The 27,908-nt window shown below is 44.6% G+C and overlaps 1 protein-coding gene across 1 annotated transcript in view; it reads right to left on the bottom strand.

The window, feature by feature from the left end:
• c3b.2 (complement component c3b, tandem duplicate 2) overlaps nt 1-27,908 on the bottom strand; it is a gene marked incomplete at its 5' end in the record, with an annotated part of 74,879 nt that overhangs the window by 10,481 nt on the left and 36,490 nt on the right. The window contains 21 exons of the mRNA XM_083635962.1: nt 3,537-3,617; nt 5,012-5,095; nt 5,293-5,382; nt 5,892-5,997; nt 7,646-7,735; nt 11,529-11,616; nt 12,058-12,109; nt 12,467-12,557; nt 12,834-12,893; nt 13,198-13,353; nt 15,244-15,407; nt 15,785-15,941; nt 16,376-16,483; nt 16,802-16,967; nt 17,398-17,473; nt 19,582-19,785; nt 20,241-20,324; nt 20,473-20,533; nt 21,843-22,052; nt 22,700-22,839; nt 24,151-24,236. Of these exons, the coding sequence (XP_083492088.1) occupies nt 3,537-3,617; nt 5,012-5,095; nt 5,293-5,382; nt 5,892-5,997; nt 7,646-7,735; nt 11,529-11,616; nt 12,058-12,109; nt 12,467-12,557; nt 12,834-12,893; nt 13,198-13,353; nt 15,244-15,407; nt 15,785-15,941; nt 16,376-16,483; nt 16,802-16,967; nt 17,398-17,473; nt 19,582-19,785; nt 20,241-20,324; nt 20,473-20,533; nt 21,843-22,052; nt 22,700-22,839; nt 24,151-24,236 (2,354 nt within the window). The remainder of the gene's footprint in view (nt 1-3,536; nt 3,618-5,011; nt 5,096-5,292; nt 5,383-5,891; nt 5,998-7,645; nt 7,736-11,528; nt 11,617-12,057; nt 12,110-12,466; nt 12,558-12,833; nt 12,894-13,197; nt 13,354-15,243; nt 15,408-15,784; nt 15,942-16,375; nt 16,484-16,801; nt 16,968-17,397; nt 17,474-19,581; nt 19,786-20,240; nt 20,325-20,472; nt 20,534-21,842; nt 22,053-22,699; nt 22,840-24,150; nt 24,237-27,908) is intronic.

Below are 27,908 nucleotides of genomic sequence, written 5' to 3'. Positions count from 1 at the left end.
TGGTCATCGAGTATGACATACGTGTTGATGGCTTTGTCACGCTGCCCCTGGGGATATACTTTGACCAGACAAATCTTTGAGCAGGACCTAGCTGCTTGGCCGACACCACAAACCTCTGTACACTGAGAGTTGACTGTTGGTGTTTTAGGGGGATCTTCTTCCTCCTCTCCGCCATTGTCTGATGAGAATGCAGAAGGCTTGGGAGTTTGTGGTGCTGGGCCTGGGTGCATGGCTGTGTTGTGGTAACTGCTATCACACTCACTACACTTCACTATGGCTTTGCAGTCCCTGGCCAAGTGAGTTGATGAGGCGCAGCACTTAAAACATATCCCATTCTCCTTTAAGAAGGCTCTTCTTTCATCAAGACTCTTTGCTCTAAAGCCCCTGCATTTCCTGAGTGGGTGTGGCTTGTTGTTGTGAATGGGGCAGCTTTTTCCCGGCTCCTCATTCTTCCTCATTGGAGTGTCCTTGATTGGATCCTTAACTGAAGAGACATCCGTCTTGCGGACAGATATGGGTTCCCTTGTGTTGGAGCTCCTGAAGTTGGATCTGTCTGGTTTCCCAAGTGCGGTGCTGCTGTTACTTGGTAGTGTAAAACTGGGGTCATTCCTGATTCGTGCCTCATAGCAGATGAACCCGGCGAAGAAGTCGAATGGAGGAAAGTGGCCATTATTTTCCTCTTTATACCGTGAGCCCTGGGAGATCCACTTCTCCTGGAGACCGTAAGAGAGTTTCTCAATGATGGGGCTGATGCCACGGGCTGTGTCAAGGTACATCAAACCCGGTAAATAGCCGTCCTCCTTGGCACATTGAATCTCCATAAGGAGGTCTCCCAGCTCCCTTAACTTGGTGAAGTCTTTGGGGGAAATTCTAGGGAAATTGTCCAACTTTTTAAATAGGGCACTTTCTATAACTTCCGGTGAGGCATAGCAGTCTTGGAGCCGTCTCCAAGCCTTCCTTAGCGCTGCCTCAGGGTCACTTACATGCACTGAGCGTATCCTTTTGACGTGCTCAGCAGATTCTCTGCCAAGCCATTTTGTTAGCAGATCCAATTCCTCACTAGCGGTGAGGCCAAGGCCACTGACTGCATTGATAAATGATGACTTCCACGCTCTGTAGTTTTCAGGCCTGTCATCGAAGTGGAAGAGGCTTGTGCTCACCAAGTCACGACGAGCTAGGTAACGTGCCAAATCTTCTGTTACTGGTGCAGGTCTGACAGAAGCTGGAGTGTGCTTAGGAACATATGATTGGGCTGCGGGGTTCATAGAGTGGTGAGCTGCCTTGGAATCCATCCAGTGCCCATTATCCCTCGGAAGGGCCTTGGACTCAATTTCCTTGGGGGTTGATACAAACGTATTGATAAATGTATCGTCAGCAACACGTGGATGACTAGTTCTGCCATCTTGTGGGTGTGAGGCATCTTCCCAAGGAGTTCCGTATGTGATGAGGCTTTCATCAGAAGCAGGGGGAGGTGCTGAGCGTGTGTGTGACGAGCAGAGTTTAATCTGTGCTTCCACGTATTCACTTGTACGCTCTGCAACATCCCTTTGTGACACTGGCTTTCTGATATTGTCCAATGCAATCCCTTTATCCATTTCTTCAGCTGCCTCCAAGGCCTCTGCTTGCGCTATAGCTGCAGCTGCCTCTCGTTGTAGAGTTAGCGCTCCTAGTTCAGCCTCTAACTTTGCTTTTCCAAGTTGCAGTTCTGCTTCCTTTTTAGCTTTTTCCATTTTTAGCTGTGCCTCCTTTTCAGCAAATGAAGCACGTGCTTTTGCCGCTTCAGCCTTGCCGCGGGCTCTTGCTGCTGCACTGGTGGATGAGGCTGTTGTTCGGCTTCTCTTAGAGCTGGATACTGAAGCCTTGTCACCTTGTTTTTCTTCCATGTTTGATGTGAGGAGTTTTATCCGTTGCCGTAGCTGTTGAAACTCCAGATAGTCTCTGCTTTTTCACTGTACTGTCCTCGCTGATGTGTCTTAACTTCAACTAGACAGCCAGCCAAACTCCTTATTAATAACACGGGAGTCAGGATGTAGCGTTCTAGCTCCAATGTTTATTCCAAACTCAATAGCCATGTAAAGATTCAGGAGTGAAACTGAAAAGGTAACAAACAACGCAATTACCATGATGTCCTCGATGCAGTAATATATCACAAAATATATAACAAATATGACATAAAGTATTGTTAGCTGGTTGCACAATAATTTCCAGAACATGCATGAGACAACAAAACACTATTTTCCTAGCATGCTAGCTGTAGGCAGAATGTTAGCACTAACAGAAAGTTGGTTACAAAAATAAACATTGCGTTTCAAATATCACCAAAATACTTGTTAATATCTTTAGCTGAACTGCAAAACATACATATTAATCAACTTACAAGCAATGCCTCCACTGGGAAACAACCGGATGGCACCAGATAGCACTTGAGCTCCTGACATTAAATTCTAGCCTTCTACTAGACCATGTGCTCTCTGACTTCCTATTTCGTTCCTGCACAGGAAGTGATGCAGAGTGGTAAGTATTTACCCTGAAAATACAGCAGGGGGTGCTAAACATAGAAAATACTTAGAAAATACTTAGAAAAATACAGAAACATATTTAGAGAAATTGCCTGGGGCAGAACATATACTGTATCTCTTGTCGATTTAACGTGATTTAGATAAGTGTTAGCGGAACGCGCTTCGGAACACGCTTCTACTGTCATGTGCTACAGTATACTGTGATGTCCGCTCCAATAACTTGGCCCTACTTCACATTTAGTTTTACAATAAAAACACATTTATGCAATGACTTTACATAATGTAGGGTATATTTATGTGCATCATTCTACCTGCAGCAGGGGAGAGAAAACGATATCGTTCTGGACAAACTTTCACCAATATAAAATTAATCTCATCATATAGGGATAGGCTATATTTTTCTAGCTGATGCCTTTAGAACATTCTTTTCACTTTGATCTTGCTATAGTGTAGCGTATTTACATGCTTGCAGTATTTAAACTGCAGTTAGATTGGTTTGAGAAGCATAATAATATGGAATAATAGCCTATATATGGAGACAGACAGACTGGATGAAGGGAGGGGGGGGGGGGCAGAGCGCTTGGCTTCTGTCTGGTTTTGCTGGACCACTGGAATTGGAGCTTAAAAGGCAAGCGTGCGATTCGTTTATTGCAATTATCCAATGAGCATGACGGTGCATAATTTTACGCTTAAAAGGCGTGGTTGTCATGCTTTAGGCTGCATCTAGCGCCAAGACCAAGATATCAAGTGCGCTTGTCCACGCCCACTGCGCCAGGCGCTCGGCGTAGAAACTAGGCCGATGCAACGATAGGGGCCTTAGACTAAGTCAAATTCATTGTATGTATTCTGATTACCTACTGTTTCTATTAAAGTGCATCTGAATCTGAATATTAAGTTGGTCAGTGTATAGACATTGGTCTAAATGGATCTCTGATGTGCTCCTCATGTCATGTGGAGATGCACAGAGCAGCAGCATTGTACTCGAGCGTGTGTAAGAGACCAAGTCCAGTGACTCACCCAGCTTGATAACGTGTGTGATCTCCATCTCGTACTGGTCATAGTAACTCTGGGTGACATTCAGCACCTTCACCTGGAAGACTGGAGGACAGGAACACCACTGTCATTTTTTATATCACCTCCTAAATGGTTTGTCTGTAGTTTATGATCCGATGCTGGCGTTGGAGTTGTCATGACAACACTCTGCCCTCCATGAAACCAGAGCATCATCAGCATCCTGGACAGTTTGGACTGTTCACAATCAACAACAATGAAGCTTCTATCATGTTTCACAAAGTTACCTAGTTCCTTTTTGTTTGATGGACACTTGCCATGATTAGGATCCTGACACTTCTAATGTTCCTGTTGTCTGTAGATTGCAGGAACATCTCAAGTCAAGTCAAGTTTATTTGTATAGCCCTAATTCACAAGCATGTCTCAGAGGACTTCACAGAGAATGTCTAGCTAAATCTAGCTGACACAACAATAACAATTGCAGTAGTAATAATAACAACATGATTGAACAATCATAATCATAAAGAGAGACAGAGAGAAAGGGAGAAAGGTGGAGGGAATGTGGGGGAGGAGAGAACAGGGAAAGGGAGGAGGTGGGGAGGGAACATGGGAATGTGGGGGAGGGGAGAACAGGGAAAGGGAGGAGGTGGGGAGGGAGCAGGGGAGGGAGAGCGGGGGGGATGTGGGGGAGGAGAGAGCAGGGAAAGGGAGGAGGTGGGGAGGGAGCAGGGGAGGGAGAGCGGGGGGATGTGGGGGAGGAGAGAGCAGGGAAAGGGAGGAGGTGGGGAGGGAGCAGGGGAGGGAGAGCGGGGGGATGTGGGGGAGGAGAGAGCAGGGAAAGGGAGGAGGTGGGGAGGGAGCAGGGGAGGGGGTGGGAAGAGGAGAAATTAAGAATCACTATTGTATATCACTAAGTAACTCCACTTCCCTGCTGAATAAAGGGGCAGTTATGTTAAAATTCAAGCTGTTTGGAGGAGCTAAATTTAGCACCCGACTAATAAAATGTCTAATTGTTCCGTTAATGTGCCGATAATTCATTTGTTTTTGAATGCAGGAATGTCTGCAGCATGTGCTGCTGTTCACTGTGTTTCAGGAAGCTGTGCTGATATTCCTCTGCAACTCTCTTCTTCATCTACAGTGTCTTCTGTTTATTTCTAATCTTTCTTCCCCCTCTTCTAGCCTACTTCCTCTCTGTATCAGTATGAGTCAAGATAACGTACAGGATGTGTGTGTGCGTGTGACGGTGTGTGTGTGTGTGTGTGTGTGTGTGTGTGTGTGTGTGTGTGTGTGTGTGTGTGTGTGTGTGCATGTGTGTGTGTGTGTGTGTGCATGTGTGTGTGTGTGCATGCGGGTGTGCGTGCGTGTGTGTGTGTGTGTGTGTGTGTGTGTGTGTGTGTGTGTGTGTGTGTGTGTGTGTGTGTGTGCATGTGTGTGTGTGTGCATGCGGGTGTGCGTGCGTGTTGGTTGAGGGTGCATCGTACCATGGTGTAAGGTCTCACAGGCAAACGTCTCTCTTGTATTGCTGGGGAAGGTTTGGGTGTCGCTCTTGGAGACGCAGCAGTCACCTAGAGATTAAAATACAGCCAGAGTCAAAACTCTGTCATGCACACACACACACACACACACGCACGCACGCACATGCACACCCACATGCACTCCCACACATGCATGTGCACGCCCACACATGCACACCCACGTACACGCCCACACAGGCACATGCACACCAATGTGCACGCCCACACAGGCACGTGCACGCCCTCACCCTGTGTGCAGCGGCAGATGTTGTCCCTGCAGATCTGAGTGAGCTCCGCCCTATCCTCGCTGGGCGTGTAGGTACGACTGCAGCGATGATCTGAGAGAGAGAGAGAGAGAGAGAGAGACAGAGAGAGAGACAGAGAGAGGGAGACAGAGAGAGAGAGAGAGAGAGGGAGACAGAGAGAGAGAGGGAGACAGAGAGGGAGACAGAGTGAGAGAGACAGACAGAGAGAGAGAGAGAGAGAGAGAGAGAGGGGAAAGAGAGAGAGAGAGAGAGAGAGAGAGAGAGGGGGAAAGAGAGAATGCAGGGACAATACTTGACACTACAATATTCAACGTAGCAAATTGCACAACATTTTCTGTGGGCGTGGCCAGTGGTGGGATCCTGCAGCTCAGGGGGAGGTTAGGGGGACTTCCTGCTTCAAGGCAAAAAGTAGAGCAAATAACTTTAAAATAACAGCTTCCGTTTGTGGTTTAGCGGTGGCTACAGTAGCATCATATCATGCTGTCTCTTTTGGGGGTGGAAAGGCAGCCTAATATTGACTGACTGATTTAGTGACTTTCATCAGTGAATCTTTTTCAACAGTAACTTCTGTGTTTTCCTACCTGGGTTGTAATACTCATAGACAGTGACTGAGGAAGGCTGCAGGAGGCCGACCTTAAAGTTCTGCTGAAGCCTGAAGATCAGGATCTCTGGCTCTTTGTGAGACACCTGAGAGGAGAGGAGGGGAAGGGAGGGGAGAGAGGGAGGAGGGGAGAGGAGAGGAGAGAAGGAGGAGGGGAGAGGAGAAGAGAGGAGAGGAGAGGAGAGAGGGAGGGAAGCGAGGGAGGAGAGGAGGGGAGAGGAGAGGAGAGAGGGAGGAGGGGAGAGAGGGAGGAGGGGAGAGGAGAGAGGGAGGAGGGGAGGGAAGGGGAGAGGAGGGGAAGGGAGAGGAGAGGGGAGGAGGGGAGAGGAGAGGAGGGGAGGAGAGTAGAATAGACCAGAGTGGAATGTGGCAGAATAGAGCACAGAGCAGGGTGGAATAGGGTAGGGGGCAGTAGAGTGTGGTACAACAGAGTAGAGCACAGTAGAGTAGGGCAGAAAAGAGTAGAGTAAAGTAACACAGTAGATTAAAGAGAATAGAATGGTGTAGAAAAGAGTAGGGCAGAGCAGGAGTGAGGTTGAGTAGAGTGTAGAGCAAAATAAAGTAGAGCACAACAGAATGCAGTAGAGCAGGGATACTCAACTTGCTTTGCCCGGGGGCCACTTTCGTGCCAGTTAATAAACATTCAATATACATTTTTCTGTAGCGGATTGTAGGTTTTTGGGGTGTCAGCCAGAGTTTAGTCTGACAATGTTGTGCACACCGGATAGTTAGTTAGGTTAAGTACATACATAAGTGCCTGGGTAGCGAGCAGACGGCGGTATTTGACAATTTAGCTGCTAAATCATAGATTATTGAAAGATATTCCATATTCCAGACTGAAATGCTATAACAGAAGTGGAGTATTGGCCAGAATGACATGAACATTTGGACACTTAGGCCATGTTCACATTACAGGCAAATCCGATTTGCTGATAAAGTCATTAATCATCATTACCTTGATTGGTTTCCCAAATCTGTTTTGGGAGTGTGTCCGCACTGCCACAAATCTGATTCTCAAGTCGGATCTGTGTGGCCAGACCTAAACAGCCTATCTGCATGGGTTGCTATGGTAACGACGTGGGCGTCAGTAAATACGTATGTTGGTGACGTGGTTTTCCGCAGAAGCATTTGATGACGAGTTGCGAGTGACGTTCAATTCAGATTTGGTGGATCTGCGCGTCCGCACTCAAGTCACATCAGTCGAAGGCAGAAGTGACACAAATCAGACTTGGAGCGTCCAAAGTCATTAATAGGTCACTAAAGTTCACAAATCAGATTTGGCCTCCTAGTCTGAACATGGCCTTATTCAGCGGGTAGCCTATCTTGCATGTTGCGTTCAGGTGCACTGTAAAAAAATAAAAATAAAAAATGCAATTTCATCGCGGGCCACACAGGGGCCGTATGTGGCCCGCAGGCCGCCAGTTGAGTATTACTGCAGTAGAGACACAAATAGACACAAAGTCTGATTTATATTCCAGTCAAACTCCTGATCCTGCTTCTGTACATTCATAAACAACATTAGTACATACATAAATAAATAAATAAATAAATAAATACATAAACAACATTAGTACATACATAAATAAATAAATAAATACATAAATAAATAAATACATAAATAAATGAATAAATAAATAATATAAAATATAATAAAAAAAAGTATACCATGTGCCGGTGTACATGTAACGTGTTGTAATGTGTTATAACGTGTTATAACGTGTTGTAAGATGTTACCTTGAAGAGGTGTAGGATCAGGGAGCCTCTGTCACTCAGGTTGTCAACGATCTGGAAGTTACTGATGTAACTATCTACCGAGTTGGACAGCTGGACACACACACACACACACACACGCACGCACGCACGCACGCACGCACGCACGCACGCACGCACGCACGCACACACACACACACACACACACACACACACACACACACACACACACACACACACGACAGTAAGCAGCAATAGCCTGGATGTGATCAGGGCAGCACTTTAGAGAACATAGCTATTGCAAGTCAACATGTCTAGTATACTATAGTATACTGTAGAACATGTCTAGTATACTATAGTATACTGTAGAACATGTCTAGTATACTATAGTATACTGTAGAACATGTCTAGTATACTATAGTATACTGTAGAACATGTCTAGTATACTATAGTATACTGTAGAACATATCTAGTATACTATAGTATACTGTAGAACATATCTAGTATACTATAGTATACTGTAGAACATATCTAGTATACTATAGTATACTGTAGAACATGTCTAGTATAATATAGTATACTGTAGAACATATCTAGTATACTATAGTATACTTAAGCAATATAGCATGAGAGCAAGTGTGTTGTGGAGAATATATCCCGCTGATAAGCTGTTATCCCACTCGGCCTGCGGCCTCGTGGGATAACAGCTTATCAGCGGGATATATTCCACAACACCACGCAGCTCGAGTGCTATATTGCTTTTATAAAACGGTTTCCAAGTATAATAATATAATAATAATAATACTATAAGTCCGACTGGCATGGTTTTTCTTTAAGAGTCAGTTGAAACACTACTGTAAGGCGGGACCTCTAGCAAGAAGATAGACATGCGGGTGATTTGATTGGATCGTTCTGGAGACTGAAGTCGACATTGGCCAATCCTGGCGCTTGCTGAGAAGCTGAGAGCTTTTTGCAAAGCCCGACACCAGAGCCGTATGCCGACACCAAGTAACGTTACGTCTTATTTAGAAATGCGGGGTTAAGAGTGAGGGCGCGCGAGAGAGGGGTTAAGACATTAGCCCGCGTCTATTCTTGTACAAAACATCATTTTCTGCGAAGTATTAGTAAAGTTATAAGCGAAGATCGATTCACAAGGATCTGACAGCTGTCTCCGCCATTTGTTTTTTTTTAAACCAAAGGCTTTTAGTAAGAGAGTTGCCATGGCAACCAATAACCGAGTCCAATAACCCATGGCCATGGGTTATTGGACTCGGTTATTGGATTTATACAATGGCTGTGAACCAATCAGATTGCTTGATTTGAGAGAGCCGTTTTATAATGTAGAACATATCTAGTATACTATAGTATACTGTAGAACATGTCTAGTATACTATAGTATACTGTAGAACATGTCTAGTATACTATAGTATACTGTAGAACATATCTAGTATACTATAGTATACTGTAGAACATGTCTAGTATACTATAGTATACTGTAGAACATATCTAGTATACTATAGTATACTGTAGAACATGTCTAGTATACTATAGTATACTGTAGAACATGTCTAGTATACTATAGTATACTGTAGAACACACACACACACACACACACACACGCACACACACACACACACACACACATACCAGTTTCCCCTAGAAAATCTTTCAGGCCTGGAGGGATTTTGAAGCGTACCCCGACCGCAACGGTGGGGGCCGTCGCTGGCGACGCTAAAGTTTTAGCTAACCTGTTCACATCTATGTTCGCAATGGCATCCCAAGTATCATCATACTATTATGGGATGCGATGCGAAGTTGTATTATGGGATGTGCGTTTCCCCACACGTTGACACGTTTTGGAACAGCGCTGCACGCTGGCACAATACTCCTAAAAGCAAAATGCTTATTGTTTTTGAATGATTTGGTACCTTCTATTACTGTCAACACCAGTATTGTTGTATTGTAAAAATATGCCATAAAGGTTTATTGAAATTTTGGGGAGAGCAGGGGGGGGGGGGGGGGGAATCAAAAAAAAATTGCAATTTCTTAGAGCCGCCAACTAAAGCTTCGAGAGCCGCCAGCGTCTCGCGAGCCGCGCAATGAGGAACTAGGCTGTAGAACATGTCTAGTATACTATATTATAAAATGGGTACCTCAAATCAAGCAATCTGATTGGTTCACAGCCATTGTATAATTCCAGTAACCGAGTTCAATAACCCATGGCCATGGGTTATTGGTTACCATGGCAACTCTCTTACTAAATGGCAGCGCTGCGCTCGAGCCAAACAGCTTTCTCCTGATCTGCTGTATGGAGGGTCACTAGTCCTTCAAGTCTTTGTACAATGAGTCATTATGGACGCATGATGGCGCAACTCTCTTACTAAAAGTACGTTACTTGGTGTCGGCATACGGCTCTGGGGCCGGTTGCACCAACTGGTCTTACACTGGTCTTAACTGCCTGTAACAGAGATCTCCGCGGAGACCTTTTTGACCGTCATCGTCGTAACTGCGGTCAACTGAGCCGTGTTCGTCGTAACACCGCCAGTTCGCTGTCTTTGAAAGCACGACGTTAGATTATAACTAACTAGTTGTGTGGCTTAGCCTTCCAAAATGTTGCCGTTAGTTTTTTAGAAGTTAATACATAGAATTGGGAACGTTACATTCAATTTCATTCAGACTGTCTTTCTGGCTCAATCGCCGCCATTGGTGCAACCGGCCCCTGGTCGGGCTTTGCTCTCAGCAAGCGCCAGGATTGGCCAATGTCGACTTCAGTCTCCAGAACGATCCAATCAAATCACCCGCACGTCTATCTTCTTGCTAGAGGTCCCGCCTTACAGTAGTGTTTCAACTGACTCTTAAAGAAAAACCATGCCAGTCGGACTTATAGTATTATTATTATTATATTATTATACTTGGAAACCGTTTTATAAAAGCAATATAGCACTCGAGCAGCGTGTGTTGTGAAATATATCACACTGATAAGCTGTTATCCCACGAGGCCGCAGATATATTCATCACAACACACTTGCTCTCATGCTATATTGCTTAAGTATACTGTAGAACATGTCTAGTATACTATAGTATACTGTAGAACATGTCTAGTATACTATAGCATACTGTAGAAGTCAACATGTCTAGTATACTATAGTATACTGTAGAAGTCAACATGTCTGTTGTCTCTGTACACTTTGGAACTAAAATGCCAAAATCAATGTGGACCTACATAGGAATGCTAAAGCTAAGCTGTATATGGCTCATGCTAGTCACCCACTTTACCTCTCTATTCACCTTATTCTTTGCCCATACAAGGACGCTTCTGCATGACGTCATTTCGTAATCGTCTTTCCGGTTTTAAACACGGAAGTAGAGTATGCCTACCGCAGTCATTTAGACTTGCCAAAAAGCTGTTTTCAAGCAAAAAACAAGCAAACTGTTTTAAAGTTTTAATATTTGTCAGAACGTAACATATATGTGACCAGTTTATCAAAATAACGCCTATTGGAAATCTTTAACGAGCAGCGAGGACCGGTAGCGCTGACTGTGCTGACACCGGTCGGACTAGCTATCTGTCAAACCCTACTGTAGTTAGGCTACTGGCAGTGAGAAAACACCGTCGACGTGCTTTTGTAACTAACGTTAAATGCCAACCGGCTACAACCATCGGCTCCTCGCAGCAGTAACGTTATGAACATGTCACTGAAGTTGGCCGCAGTGTAGCTTAATTCTGAATGTTGCCAAACTTCATTCATACTGACTGACGTTTTATTTTGAAAATGGCCGCCAACTAGGGCTGAACCGGAAGAACAAATACGTTGCGTCGAACGCGGAAGAGAGAAAAAGTGGGCGTGGTGAATAAGGTGAATAGGCATTCTTATTATTTAGAGCACTAGTGGGCGGTGTTGCTTACCATCTCCAGGTCAGAGTTTTCTGGGGTGAAGCCGGTCGGCAGGTTGATATCCAGAACCACCATCCTGACATCTCTGGGTCCTAAAGCCCTGTGGAAAGAGAAGGGAACAGAGATGGGTCAGGATACCAAACATGAGAGGAACCACATGGAGAGATGACAAGCCTCCTATTTAGTGTCAACAGAGCAGCATGGAAACTGTTCACAAATACTGATTAGGTTAGAATATTAAGGGCATAATAAGAATAGCTTGGATAAATAGAAATCGGGTGGGGGGGGGGGGGGGAGGAGCTCTGTGTGGTCTGTGTGTTGGAAGCCCTCTCAACATGATTTCCAAAGCATTCTGATCTGAAAAACACATTTCCTATGGACACAGCTGCTTGTGTATCACGTATCTGCAGCGTGACCTGAGTTGTCCACCTGAACTAGTCTCACAGGCTTCACTTCATTTCCTCGTTCTCAGCTTTGGTCCGTTTAAATAAAATGTAAACCAAACACACAAACGCAAACGAGTCGTGAAGCAATAACTCACCTCACTCTGATGGTGATCCGGTAGGACTTCTCCACATCTGCTGGAGGCTTCTCTGTTATGGGAGGAAAACACAAAATATGCTTTGGTCTGTCATGGATGAGGATCTCGTGCTGCGAATGTACATTAGGTTAGGTCACTGCGGCACCCTCCACTAACTATCTGCTGGGTTTTATTGTCATGGCACTACAGTTTGTTATGCTATTGTAATAACAATTATTGTAATAATTGTCTTCTCACTTGTATCAGTTGATGTAGGTTACATTACATTATGTTATTTTATGTTGCAGTAAGTTATACATTATTTTATGTCATGTTTTAGGTTATCTTAAGCTACATTATGTCACATTATGTTATAGATTATGTTGTTGTTATAAACTGTGATATGGGGAAGTGTGAGAGTTGGAGCTACCGCTGGATTCTTCAATAGTGACGTTGAGGTCAAAGTCCTTGCAGGGTCTTTTCTCATCCACCTCGTGCAGCTGGTTGTAGTAGGTCACGACCTGAGGTCAAAGTTCACAGGATCAGGAAGTGAGCCCACATGTAAAACAAATGCGATGAAATGATTAGTATCAGTTAAATATTGGTAGAGCAGCTGAAAATAACACCCATTCAAGTATTATAATGCCCCCCTGTCATAGGTTTCTAATGGATTTCATGAGCTTCTTGGTCATGAAACTAGCTCTACCTCCCAGCAAGGACCATCAAAATAAAAACATCAACACTTGGAATTGTAACAGCAGCAATATTGGTCTACAAAGGTGTTCATGTGCTCAAACCTCCAGTATTCCCTGTCCGTTCCCTCGAGCCTCCACTTCAAACTCCTGGTCCAGGGCCACCTAGAAAAACACCAGAGAAGAAGAAATTGCAGATGAAATACAACTGAACAAAGAGACGTAAAGTGAGCACCAACTTATTGTTTATTAGAATACTGTTAAACTATAAGGGCGTTTTAATGCATGAAGGATGATGGCAACTTGCACACACACACGCACGCACGCACGCACGCACGCACACACACACACACACACACACACACACACACACACATACACCACCCACACACACCCACACACACACACACACACACACACTCAGCTAAATGCCTGAAATATGAATGTGAAGCAGTTTGGTCTCTCTTACCTTGGAGGAGCGAGTCATATAGGAGGTCTTGGGGTCAAAATGGTAGCGGGCGTCACTGCGCCCCGCAATCTTGAGGTCCACCTGCAGGCTGAGGTCCTGTGGAGGAGGCTTCTGGACCAGGTACTCTGACAGGGCCTGGAGCACCACCATGGTGGACTGGGGGGTGTAGGGAAGGAAGGGGGATTGGTTCCCTGACTGTATGAGCAGGTAGTGATCCCAAAGACTCTAGCTGCTTTGACACTTTTCTACCAACTTGGATGCACTTTAGCTATCCTTTTGTCATAACTAAAATCTGTAATTTCATCATTGCTGTACCTTGTAACCATAATTTAGCCTAACAGCTATGAACCATTTAGACATGTCAGGCTAAGCACCCTAAAATTGCTCAGAATGCTTGTTCACAACTGAATCCAATCTGTCACAATCAACGTACTGTCACATGTCCAGCGTCGACCCCCGTTGTCCGGTTTTTCCATGCCTTTATGATTGCACAGCCTATAGCGCAGTTCTCCTTCCGCAGTGCAAGCAGAAGCAGTACTGTACGAATGATCTGTCTCATCTTGACTCAAATTGCTCTTTTTTTGCGTAAACGCTTATCGTCGCCGTCGGGGCAGGACCTCGAATGTCACATTTTTTTCACATTTGAATTTTCTGTCATGAATCAATGCCACTGGTCACCCTTCACGTCTCTGCGTGGGTTTGACCAAAATTTAACCAATGGAAAAGCATTCCAAACGATCTTGTGAGTAATTCTCGTAACATGATTCACCCTCAATCTGTCACTCAAACCTCGAAGTCCCTCCCCTACCTCTGTCTGTACCCCCCCCACGCAGGACACTATACCCGGAAAAGACACACGGGCAGACGGGCTGTGTATTTCCGATGTCGTTTTGTTTAACCCTGGCTTCCTCTGACGTAAATAGATCAATAAAATGTTTTCGAGTTATCCCTAGGCTGCAAACTTTTTTTAACTACGCAAATCGAAGTGGTTTCTGACGAAATAATGTTTACGTTAGTGAGATGTATAAGCAAATCACACAGTTGACCACCTAAAACATCATTGTTAACAAAATAGCTACAGTATATTAAAAGTGTTTTGTTGTTTTACATCTCATAATTCAAGTCAAGAATACAACTGCTGGTTGAGCAACCAGAGTGAAGACCACAAGGAGGCAATGTGTTGGCGATCCATCAAAATCGCCGGAATGGATTTGAATGGACTTCGGCCACACCATGACATAACAGAATAGTCAGTTGTGAATGAGGCTTAAGGAAGTATGCACTAATCCAAGCCTGGAGCACAACGGACATGAGTTAACTTCGAGAGACTGTTCTTAATATTCTGTTCCATTAACACGGCCATTTTGCTAGAGAGATAACGGATGATTGTAATAAATCAACAAGTGATTATAATCAAATGAGAGCCACAGCCAATGAGCTGTGTATATTGTAAAGCACTGTATTGGTAGTAAAATGTGTGTGACGCTGTGGGAATTCTATGAATAACAAGTTGACTGAGCTGCAGCTTCCACGGGGTACAGTGGCGCAGTCGGTAGCGCTGCCGCCTCACAGCTAGAAGGTCCTGAGTTCGATTCTCGCCTGGGACGCTGTGGGCGCTGGAGTTGTGACCCCCCCATATCTTCAGTGCCTACTGCCCAGGTGGGCTATCTCGTCGAAAGGGCCTTTCTGTGTGGAGTTTGCATGTTCTCCCCGTAACCCCCAGGGGGTTCCTCCGTACATAACCCCCCACTAAAAACATGCAGAAGATCGTCATCCGACCAATTGACGACAACATCTGAAGTTGGTCCAATGATGGTCCAATGATGGTCCCCGGGCGCTAGAAAGAAAAATCGACCACTGCTCCTGGCCTGCCCCCTGGAGGAAAGGACAAGCCTGGATGGGCCAAATGCAGAGGACATATTGAGTGTGTGTTGTGGCCGCATGCATGTGTTGTAGTGTGTTCGTGTGACAATAAAGACGGGCTTCCGTCTGAAATCGTGTTTTTTTTTTTTTTCAGCTGGGCTACCCGGCGCCCCCTGCTGGTACCTGAGTGGAACCGAAGCCTCCTCCTCTCCTCCGCTGGCTGTTCAGCCATTTGAAGGGTGCTTCAGCCTCTTGCAGCCGCCCGCTCTTTAACAGGGCCAGCAGGGCGTAGCCGGTCGCCTCCAGAGTGAACAGGTGGTTTCCTGTGTCAGGCCACTGGCTACCTCCTGGAGGAGAGGGGGGGGGGGGGAAAGAGAGAGAGAGAGAGAGAGAGAGAGAGAGAGGTAGGTGGGAGAGGGAGAGAGAGAGGTGGGTGTGAAAGGGAGGGAGGGAGAGAGAGGATGGGTGGGAGAGGGAGAGAGAGAGGTAGGTATGAAAGCGAGAGGAAGAGAGAGAGAGAGGGGTGCGGTGCACAGTGGGAAGGGAGGAATGTAATGGAGATGTATGTTCTTGAATGAAATGTTCAAAACGGTACATGTAGGTAACTTTAGTCCTCGGTTGACATAATCTTTATATATATATATATCCTCTTCATTTCCAGAGTGAAAAGATACAGTACCTTGAGATGCAGCTGTGAGTAAGACAGAGTGAACAGATACAGTACCTTGAGATGCAGCTGTGAGTAAGGCAGGTATCGGGTCGAACGGTGGATCTTGCCCCAGCAGAGCCAGAGCGTAGGAGGAGATGGCCACAGGGTACGGCCTCCTCAGCGGCCTCAACAGCGCCGCCTTCAGGTACCTGGCGGCCTTACGGGTGGCAGCCTGCAGAGAAGATGTATGGCATACCTATTAATTCCTGTACTTAAGTAGGATTTTCCTGTATCTGTACTTTAGTATTTATTTTTGTATTTGTGTATTTCTTTCACTTTTACTTGAGTAAACATGTTGAATCAGTAGCCTACTTCAGCTTTCTCCAGTCTTTTTTTTATTTTTACCGGGTAGAATGCATACCACAAAGGCTTAATCCTTCCAAAATATAATCTAATAAATAAATAAATAAATAAATAAATAAATAAATAAATAAATAAATAAATAAATAAATAAATAAATAAATACAACTATCCATTATGTATTTCTTAGTGTATTTTTTGGTTTGCTCAGGATTGTGGTACTTTTACATTTGCTGTCCTTTTATGTTTTATTGTATGGTCTCTAAAGCCCTTTGTAAACATATACACATTTTGAGTGTGTGTTACCTCCAGATCAGTGTTAGTACAGTGGATCCCTGCCTCTTTGGCCTCAGCCAGCGCTATGAGGACGAAGGCTGTCAGAGTTGTCCTCGGCTCATCGCCATGGAGACCGCCCTGGAGACACACACAGGAAGAGAGGATTTCACCAAAATCAGTTAAAAAAAACATTTGTTTTTTGAAGAATCAACTAACACTGTTATACAGCCGACAGTATCATCATGTATCAAGTTTAATATATTCCAGGAGTTATTTCATAATGAAGTGTGTGTGTGTGTGTGTGTGTGTGTGTGTGTGTGTGTGTGTGTGTGTGTGTGTGTGTGCGTGCGTGCGTGCGTGCGTGCGTGCGTGCGTGCGTGCGTGCGTGTGTGCGTGCGTGCGCGCGCGTGCGTGCGTGCGTGCGTGCATGCGTGTGTGTGCGCGTGTCTGTCATACAATCATGGTGGTTTCATAGACTGGGTTGTCCTCTCTGAAGTTCCCAGAAAACGTCTGTTTGTTCTTCAGCAGGTAGAGCAGAGCGTCGCACACTTGCTGCTCATCGACGTCAATGCCGGCAATAGAATGAGCCATGGAGAAAACCTTCACCACGTAGGCTGTGATCCTGAGATTTAATTTCATTTTGATTAACGTATATTTATTGGCCTTTTGAACAGATTATCTGATTTTTAAAACGTTTTTTTTTCATAATGTCACTTTTATTACTTTTTTAAGGAGTAATGAGTAACTAATTACATTTCCAGAGTAACTTGCACAGTAACACTGTAAGCAAGTGCAACCACCTATAGAATATCAAACTTCATCAACAGAAAACTCAAGCTCCTCCCCCACACTGTTTGATTGACAGGGAACACAACTGCAATGAACACTTAACATCAAAAACAGAGATGAAATAATAAACAGCAACAATTAATGAGCGCTTACAATTTTACAAAAACGAGGAAAGAGACAAACATTTTACAAAAAAGAGAAAAACTCAAATATTGCCACTTTATGAGGGTCCATCAAAATATAATGTAATGACTGCACTGTACCATGTACTAGCGCCTTGGTTCCTGTAGGGGGGGTAGGAGCCATCATTCTTACGGTACACCAGCTGCTTTTCATAACCTGGGAATACACAGCAACATGGAGCAATGTCCAGACGGCATGTAAAGAGTCAGACCTCCACACTAAAACACAGCAACATGGAGCATACAAACAGATACAAACAGATTATTGATTGGTGATTGATTCACGTGTTTGATGACATTGCCTGCATGTGTAATGGTAATCCGGTCGTAATGGTTTATTGTTTTTGGCATTCAGTAGACTATCATGTCATCAGAGTCTGTAGCTCGTTATCATATCGTTTGCTATATAAATTGGAGTTGGTACGGCCATTCACATAGCTGCATATCAATAAAGCAAAGGAAATAACAGCCGAAATTATATCGTTCCTCTGCTACCAGGACGGGCTTGTTTGAGATCTGCACCCTATGGGCAATCAGAATCAAACAAATTAAAGATCAACCTCAGCACACGTGTTTAATAAATGTTTAATCAGATCACAGATTGGAGCCTGCAGCAGTGCTGACAGACTACCAGGCACATTGTGTGCGTAAGCAATCATTATTGTATAATTATTTCGCATTATCCAATTAATTTAGACTATGTTTAACATGTTTAGGCTTTATTTTTCTTCTCCTTCGGCAGAGGAGGCGGCGCCCTAGTGGCCACTAGCGAGCGGCCGCCACTGTGTGGTGGTCTGACTCAGACCTCCACACTTACATTGTGTTTGATGGCTTCTGTGCGTTTTCTTTACCTCTCTGTCTGCCGGTATATGATGAGGAACAAAAACAAGCCAATTACAGACTCTACTGCCATTACAAGCATCCTGACCACGTCCTGTCTCCAGCAGTGGAACCAACTGACCACTTCCTGTCTCCAGCAGTGGAACCACCTGACCACGTCCTGTCTCCAGCAGTGGAACCACCTGACCACTTCCTGTCTCCAACAGTGGAACCACCTGACCACTTCCTGTCTCCAACAGTGGAACCACCTGACCACTTCCTGTCTCCAACAGTGGAACCACCTGACCACTTCCTGTCTCCAGCAGTGGAACCACCTGACCACTTCATGTCTCCAGCAGTGGAACCACCTGACCACTTCCTGTCTCCAGCAGTGGAACCACCTGACCACTTCATGTCTCCAGCAGTGGAACCACCTGACCACTTCATGTCTCCAACAGTGGAACCACCTGACCACTTCCTGTCTCCAACAGTGGAACCACCTGACCACTTCCTGTCTCCAACAGTGGAACCATGCACCTGACCACTTCATGTCTCCAGCAGTGGAACGACCTGACCCCTTCCTGTCTCCAACAGTGGAACCACCTGACCACTTCATGTCTACAGTAGTGGAACCACCTGACCACTTCATGTCTCCAGCAGTGGAACCACCTGACCACTTCATGTCTCCAGCAGTGGAACCACCTGACCACTTCATGTCTCCAGCAGTGGAACCACCTGACCACTTCATGTCTCCAGCAGTGGAACCACCTGACCACTTCATGTCTCCAGCAGTGGAACCACCTGACCACTTCATGTCTCCAGCAGTGGAACCACCTGACCACTTCCTGTCTCCAGCATTGGAACCGCCAAACCTCAGTCTGGTTTTTCAACGACTTTTCCGGTCGTGAGTTTTTGCCGGCCCTTCCCTCAGAGTTAGCCTGGAGGCGTTCTGTTTGTTTTTCTCTTTTTACTCTGTTTTTGACTCAGAACTCTAAAGCCGGTTCTTCCCTCTTGGGATTTTAGAACTTTTTCAAAACCACGGGAGAAAGAAAAGTTCTGCCAGTAAGGGGGTTGTGGTCGGGGTGGATGGAGGGCATAAACACTTGCCTTTCATTCTGGAGACCGGTGTGCCTAAATACAACCATTACACTCTTGCAAAAAAAGGGGTGTCCGGTGGGAGAAAGGGTACCCAGTGTGTTCAAAATTGATAGTTAAAAAGTTAAAAGTGATGCGAAGGTCGTGACAAAGCGGCGGAATTTGACACCCTGGGATGAGAACGTGTTGGCAGGCATCCATCTACAGTACACACCATCAATGAGCCATTGTTTCCTATCCAGCGTGTGCATCTCTCTGCCTCCAGACTCACACCTCTATCTTAGCCATGTCTCCTAACCATCCATCCATTCATCATCCATCTATCGTCTATTCCCTCCTCGTCCCCCTCACCTCTCCTGATGTATCGGAGGGCCTCTTCTTTGCGCTGCACCCCCACGCTCTCCCAGTCATTGGCTTGGTCCAGATAGAGCGTGGCGATGAGCGGTAGCGTGATGCTGGCCAGGTTCTGCTCCACACAGCCGCCGGGCATCCGGATCAGAGAGGCCAGAGAGTCTTCGCTGATGGAGTTCTCTATACTGTCTGCCAACACATTACCTGAGAGGACAGGAGAGGAGAGAAAAACTGTATCATCAAATGGCCCAAAAAAATAGGACAGGATACAAACCAAAAAAAAGTGTACTCGGAGAGTGCAGACCTCGGCAAAGGCTTATATTATATTCCAGTCTGCTAAGACATGAAAGTTTTGTGAGTCAGATCAGAACCCTAACCTTGACCCACCCACATCCCCCCAGCCACGACCTTCCTATCCCTAACCCCTCTTCCCTAGCCACGCCCCCTTCCTTCACCCGAATCGGATCAGCTCCAAAATGTAGTGGGTTCTTCCTTGGCCCATGCTACAGCGTTCCACCAAGTTTCATGAAAATCAGCCCAGTAGTTTTTCCGTAATCCTGCTAACAAACAAAACAGACAAATGGCACCAAAAACATAACCTGGTTGGCAGAGGTAATAAAAGAGGAGAGAAGAAGAGATTGATGACTGCAGTGACTCACCTCTGATATTGATGAGAGTTACTGGCTGGGAGTTCGGCACAACTGATTCCAGCTCCATCTTGGCATGATGAACTGTCTGTGTCCCTGCAGCAGGCACAAACACAGAGGCTCTGGATGACAGTGTCAACTACTGTAAATACGTACAACTTAAGCATAAAATCCCATAAATGTGGCATGTTAATACCATTAACAGCAGAACATTGGAAATAACATGTCATTACAATCTCCTTACCGCCTTCTGCAGATGGGTTCAACACCAAACTCCAAACTTCAGTCTTCTGCACTCCTTCCATCTGTTTGGGTTCAGAAAATAGCTTTGCTTAGTGAAAATCAAACTAGATCTCATTTCAACCTAAATAAGTGTCTATGGTATCTTCTTAGTTAAAATTGGCTAAGTGAGCGGTGTCTGTCTGTCTGTGGGGTCGGTGTCAGCAATTGTGATGTCATCACTGATGTCACTCAAGCAACTGTGATGTCATCACTGATGTCACTCGAGCAACTGATTGCCCAACTGTGATATCACTCAGGCAGTTGTGATGTCATCAGTGATGTAGGGCTGTGAATCTTCACTGGCCTCACGATTCGATTCGATTACGATTCAGAGGGCTACGATTCGATTCGATAACGATTATCAATGCATCTCATACATGATTTTTTTTCTCACTTTCTTTTTTCTCACTGTGTGGCTACTTTTAAAATAAAAGTGCATTTAGAATTGCATTGTATTATGATCCATAATTAAAATAAACAACTGCATGTACTTCCATTATATTTTATTTGATTATATAAATTTTTATTTTTATTTTTTTTATAATCGATTTTTGACATTTGTGAATCGATGCAGAATCGTGCAGGTCCGCATCACGATGCATCTTATAATCGATTATTTTTGACACCCCTACAGTGATGTCACTCGAGCTGTAATAAAGAGCCGATTGTGCAAAGTCACACGATGGCGCCTAGGTGGGTGGGCAGTGTCTGTCTGTCTGTCTATCTGTATGTCAGTCACTATTTTGGGAGCATGCGTTTTCAATAACTGCAGCAATGGCTCATCATCTCTAGAGTCTCCACCCTGGGAATCGAGCGTGCCTAGCGCTCAAGATTCCTAGTCTTCTTATAGTTAAAATTGGCTAAGTGGGTAGGCGGTGTCTGTCAGTAACGAAAGTGACATCATCAGTGAGGTGGGTAGCGGTGTATAAGTGGACGGTGCGGTGTCTGTCTGTCAGTCACGAAAGTGACGGAAGTGACAGTGAGGTGGATAGCGGTGTAAGTCACATTTTGTGTCACGAAAGTGACGGAAGTGACATCATCAATTCCTGGGCAAAAGTTGGCGCAACGCACAGTTGCCCAACTGTGATGTCAATCAGGCAGTTGTGATGTCATCAGTGATGTCACTCGAGCAACTGTGTATTATAAGCCGATGGCACACAGTTGAACAATGGCACACAACTGCTAAACTGTGATGCCATGGGAGCCATGACGGTGAAGTTCAGACAAAACGTTAAATGCTTCACAGACGAGACAAGAAAACATCACGAAGGAATAAACATAAAAACATCAGACATACATTGGAAATTAAGAACAGGGTTAAAAGTGACTCACCACCACCCGCAGCAGTTTCTGGACGCGGTCTCCTACCAACACGTCCCTGCCTAGCACCATCACCTCCACAGGGAGTTTCCCCACCACCAGCGGTACAATGGCGTAAGGCAGCACCAGAGAAGCACCGGCCGGCAGAGTCACTTCCTGCGTGTGTCTCTCTTTGAAGGCGATGCTGCACATGCCCTCTGTCTTCATCAGCACCACTCTCACCTGGGCACAAAACAGCCGCAGAACATCACAAATGCTCATAGTTTATTTAATGTATGTCATGTTATTGTATAACTTCTGTGGAGAGAGATTAGTGCCAGGAGAAATTGTATTTGAACTGTATACACATTTTCTTAAAGCCCCTGGAAACCCAAATCCACAATAACCTTCTATATTTAGGGACTTGTGTACATAATGGTAAGTGTCAAAAAGTCTTAGTTAGTTTTAAACCAAATTTGAAATATGGTCATTTAACCCTTGAAGGGTTTGAATTGGGCGTGATTATGCTCGAGACAAACCTATCAGGCGGAAGTGCCTCTACTCTGCAAAAAAAAGAGGCTCAGAATGTATCAAGATGAGCACTACTTGGTAGGGGGGGGAAGACAATTCAGCAGACACAGTTCCAGAGCAGACAATACTGCATATCTTTTCATGATTTTGAAACCTAATTTTAGATACTTGGCGACATTTTTAATCATTCAAATTTGGCTGGATGGTTAATAACACATTTTTCTGTGGAGTGACAGACTCTTTAAATAACTGGTCAGGTGACTGAGGAGGAAGTGGCTGTGCTGTGGGTGAGTTGTGAGCTGGTCAGGTGACTGAGGAGGAAGTGTCTGTGCTGTGGGTGAGTTGTGAGCTGGTCTTACTTGCAGGTCTTCCTGGCCGTAGTTGTGCAGCACAGCTTTAATCACCACCTGTTCGTTCCTCGCTACTGAATACGGCAGCTTCAGGTCCACAAAGAACTGCTTCCATGCTTTGACGTTGTACGGCTCGGCGACACAGAAACCTACAAGCATTTAGAAGCACACACATTAGTAGTGTGTGTGTGTGTGTGTGTGTGTGTGTGTGTGTGTGTGTGTGCATGCTCGTGTATGAATATGTGTAGTTTATAATGTTCCTTATTAACTCCAGAGGTGTTGACTCGAGTCAGACTCGATCACTATATCAGAGCCTCTCGCACATAATTGATTGGATTTATATAGCGCCTTTCAAGACACTCAAAGCGCTTCACATATCGGGGGAGGTAACTCAACTGATCCACCACCGATGCGTAGCAGCACCCACCTGGGTGATGCACGGCAGCCAGTTTGCGCCAGAACGCTCACCACACATCAGCCTATCACGGTGGAGAGTTGAGGACTGAATGTGCCAATTAAGTAACGAGGGATGATTAGGTGGCCATGATTGAAGGAAGGCCTGTTTGGGAATTTAACCAGGGCACCGGGGTTACACCCCCCAGGGCACCGGGGTTACACCCCCCAGGGCACCGGGGTTACACCCCCCAGGGCACCGGGGTTACACCCCTCAGGGCACCGGGGTTACACCCCTACTCTTGTGAAGAGCGCCGATGGGATCTTTAATGACCACAGAGAGTCAGGACCTCGGTTTAACGTCTCGTCCGAAGGACGTTGCTCCCTCACGGGACAGAGTCCCTGTCTCTGCCCTGGGGCATTGGGGAGATTATTCATCAGATCAGATTATGCATCAGACCTTTCGGTCCAGAGGGGAAGAGCACCTCCTACTGGTCCTCCAAAACCAATTCCAGCACCAGTCTCCAATTCAAGGAGTATCATAGGCCAGACCTGCTTAGCTTCCCAAGGAAAGCCAATAATGTAATATGCAGGAGCCACTGGTGCTAATAATACTGTAGGGTGGTATGATTAGCACAACCCACTAACAAATTTAGCAGAATTTGACAACACATTTCAGAAAAGAGGTGAGAACTGCAACACAGCATGTGTGGATATTGGTTTATATGATTATGTCTCAAAGAAATCTCCACATAGCACACATTAGTTTCAGGGTCGGTTTTAAGGTCTGATATCACTTATTGCAGGGTGAGGAGGGTCAGTGTTAGGGAATAAATGTAGTAATGGGAGGTCCTCACAAGTATAGTAATACAAGTATTGCAATACATGTCTGTAGAGGTTTATGCGCTAGGCAAATGGGAGACATTTTGAAAGTTTGATGGTAGAAGCGAGAGAAAACGTGTACATACAGATCCAAATCTATGATTTAAAATCTATATTAACTCCCACCTCTCTCCAAATCTATGATTTAAAATCTATATTAAGTCCCACCTCTCTCCCCCTCCTACCTGTCTCAGGTGATGCGCTGATGCCCATCACACCCCACTCTGTGATGCTGTCAGGTAAGATGGAGTCTACAGTGACAGACGACAACCTGTTGATCAGATTCATGTTAGCAAATACAGTAATCACTGAGGAGGTCAAAGTTCAGAGCCACTCCTCCCTGACAAGATGTCATAAATAATCCTGTGTGTATTAGCAAGAATGTTCTCTGTTTAACACACAAGTGGTTGGCAAGTAAAATAATGAAGAGCTAAGATAAAATGACAACCCTAATCTTTCTTTATTTGTTTTATTTTTATTTTTGGTCATCAAAGTACAGGACCGGTCAAAGTACCAGTCAAAGTACCAGTCAAACGTTTGGACACACCTGAGTGATGACACACCTGATTCATCATCCTAAAGACAATTTGATCTAAAGGCTTATGCTTAAAGGCTATAGTTTCTTAGACAAATATAAATAGTAAGGGTATTAAAGTAAATAAAAACTTATGGTTAAAAGCTAGTTTCTTAGACAAATATAAATAGTAAGGTGATTAAAGTAAATAAAGGCTTATGCTTAAAGCCTATAGTTTCTTAGACAGATATAAATAGTAAGGTGTTACGTCATAGTTTTGATGTCGTAACTATTGTTCTGATAGATGAAAAGTAAAAAAAAAAATAGACAGTGTGTCCAAACTTATAGGTCCCTATCGTTGCATCGGCGCTGTTTCTAGGCCGAGCGCCTGGCCCAGCTCAAATCAGTGGGCGTGGACCAGCGCACTTGATATCGTCGTGCTGGCGCTAGACGCAGCCTCAACCATTACAACCACGCCTTTTAAGCGTAAAATTATGCACCGTCATGCTCATTGGATAACTGCAATAAACGAATCGCACGCTTGCCTTTTTAGCTCCAATTCCAGTGATCCCGCAAAACCAGACGAAAGCCAAACGCTCTGCCCCCCCCCCCCCCCTCCCTTCATCCAGTCTGTCTGTCTGCATTATAGGCTATTATTCCATATTATTATGCTTCTCAAACCAATCTAACTGCAGTTTCAATACTGCAAGCATGTAAATACGCTACACTATAGCAAGATCAAAGTGAAAATAATGTTCTAAACGCATCAGCTAGAAAAATATAGCCTATTAGATTGGTGAAAGTTTGTCCAGAAAGATATCATTTTCTCTCGCCTGCTGCAGGAAGGATGATGCACATAAATATAGCCTACATTATGTAAAGTCATTGCATAAATGTGTTTTTATTGTAAAACTAAATGTGGAGTAGGGCCAAGTTATTGGAGCGGACATCACAGTATAGCAGATGACAGTAGAAGCTTCCGAAGCGCGTTCCGCTGTCACTTATCTAAATCACGTTAAATCCACACAGGGTATATATAGGCTCAAGAGGACATATATGTTTCACATAGGGTGGTGTTTCATTTCGATGTTTTATTTGGTCCAATATTGAAATGTTCTACAATTGCAGGTTGTGTTACCATTACACATTATTTTAGATCTACCTTTTATATCTATTTCGGCTCATTTGGTTGCTATTTAGTAGCGAAATGGAGGACCCAATTGCATGCTGGGACAGGGACATTCACAGGCAGTAAACTTACAACTGCTATTTCCTATGGGAAGCTGGGTGCTGCTATGTGTTGTGTCTGTCTGAGCGAGGGAGTCAGAGAGAGAGAGAGAAGGGTGACAGAGAAGCGGCAGAAGAGCACTGGCGCACTGAATAGGCCTGGTTTCAGAGAGAGACAGAGAAGGGTGACAGGGGAGAGGCAGCAGAAGAGCACTGGCGCACTGAATAGGCCTGGTTTTCAAAGGCGCAAAGCGCTAAATTTACGGCAGGTGCGAAGATAGCAGTACGCCGAGATTTAAGGCCGACACGCCCACTTTGGCCCATTCTGGGACTGCGCCACGCCCATTCGGCCTAAAGCGCATTTGGCAGCCTAAAGCCATATTGATATCGTCCCAAAACAGGCGCAAGGCACGTTTTTTTGCGTTTAAGGCCCGTTTTAGCGCCGAAGGCTTGTGGGAGAATAGGGCCCATAGTGTATATCCCAAAGTTTCATCAGCAGGCAACTTGTAAAATATTAGCTCGATGGTAAACAATGAGAGCAGCTCTGATGTTTGGGTTTGACTGATGTTATTGCACAACACAAACAGTGATATATAACACACATACAAATACCCACATTCCCTATACGTGTATATGTGTGTGTATGGACACATCAGTGTATACTATACACTGATGTGTCCACACACATACAGACTATCATATTCATACAAACATTCACAAACAAAGACGTACATGATATAGTTACAGCAATCATTGCTGTTGAATTTGGGGAAACGGAGTGAGCAGCTTTGTTGATTCTGACCTGTTTACACAGCCGGTAACACTGGGCCAATGCACTATGATGCAACCCAGGGAATTCACAGTGCTTGTTTCCCAGCAAGGAAATCGGGGACAGGACTATGGATCGTCCCCGGTCTGTTTGCCTGTCCTTCTTTTTTTTGTAATTCTCTTTTTATTTAGAAAAGTTTTTTCACATTCATTTCAGTTGAACATTTTACAGAGTAGAGTAGCCCTTCATTATTTCACATTCAACAGTACCCATTTACATTACCTACTCCTTTCCAAACTTTTCCTTCTTTATATTATTTACTTGACATAAAACAAACCACAAAAACATGAACAAAAACAAAAAAACAACAGAGATAGAGGGGATGCTCTACTAGTTTGACACAATCGTAAGAGGTACAAAGTTCTATACAAAGTCTCGTCTTTTAGGTGTTATAAATTCAATCCACTTTTCCCAAATCCTCTCAAATCTGTCCTTCTTGAATCTCAGCGAAAACGTAAGTCTTTCCATTACAAATATATCATAAACTATATCCACCCAGTCATTTATTGTTGGTACTTGAGGACGCAGCCACTTTTTGGTTAGCGCCTTCTTACTGGCAGCCATTAACATTCTAAATAGTAAAGCATCCGTTCTACTCAGCTCAAATGTTTCGTGACCCAGATACATCACTTCACATCGAAATGGAATTTCAACCCTAAAAACAGCTTCCACGGTCCTGTGTATCTCTTGCCAATATTGGGTGAGGGAAGGGCAATCCCAAAATATATGAAAGTGATTTGCATTCTCACTTCCACACCGTCGCCAACATCTTGAACCTTGGACCTGATGTCTCTTCTGTAGAGGAGTGATGAAAAAACGCATTATATTTTTCCAACTAAACTCTCTCCAAGTTTGAGAGGCAGTTGTCCTCCATTGTAATTCACAAATCGTTTCCCACTTTTCCTCAGTGAGAATCATATTGCCCTCCCCTTCCCATTTCTCCTTTATGTAAAACGTATCAATTTTTTTTACACATTTGGATTCCATTATACAATCTGGAAATTGTTTTTTTTTGCAGAGTTATAAGCAGAGAAAAAAACACTCAAAATACTCCCTCCCATTGAAAACAGCTGATCTTTCATGGTACGATCGAAATAGGAGCGAACCCAAAGATACCTGTAAAAGTCAGCATTTTCTAATTCATGATTCCTTTTGCCCGTCCTTCTCTCACGCACAACATCTTGGACGCCACTGATTGGATTTTGACGAAACTTTGGGGAATGATGTGTGTCAATGCTCTGTTCTGCTGTTTTCAAAATCACACCATTGTCCTAAGGGTGCCACTAAACCAGGGGTCGGCAACCTTTTTGAAATGAAGTGACATTTTCATTTTTTGCTTGTCAATCAGCGTGCCGCACCAAGATGAATGACTC

Source organism: Poromitra crassiceps (genome assembly GCF_964638095.1).
Source record: "Poromitra crassiceps genome assembly, chromosome: 4".
NCBI lineage: Eukaryota > Metazoa > Chordata > Actinopteri > Beryciformes > Melamphaidae > Poromitra > Poromitra crassiceps.
Note: the sequence above shows the minus strand (reverse complement) of the source record. Positions and strands in the feature narration are given on the sequence as shown.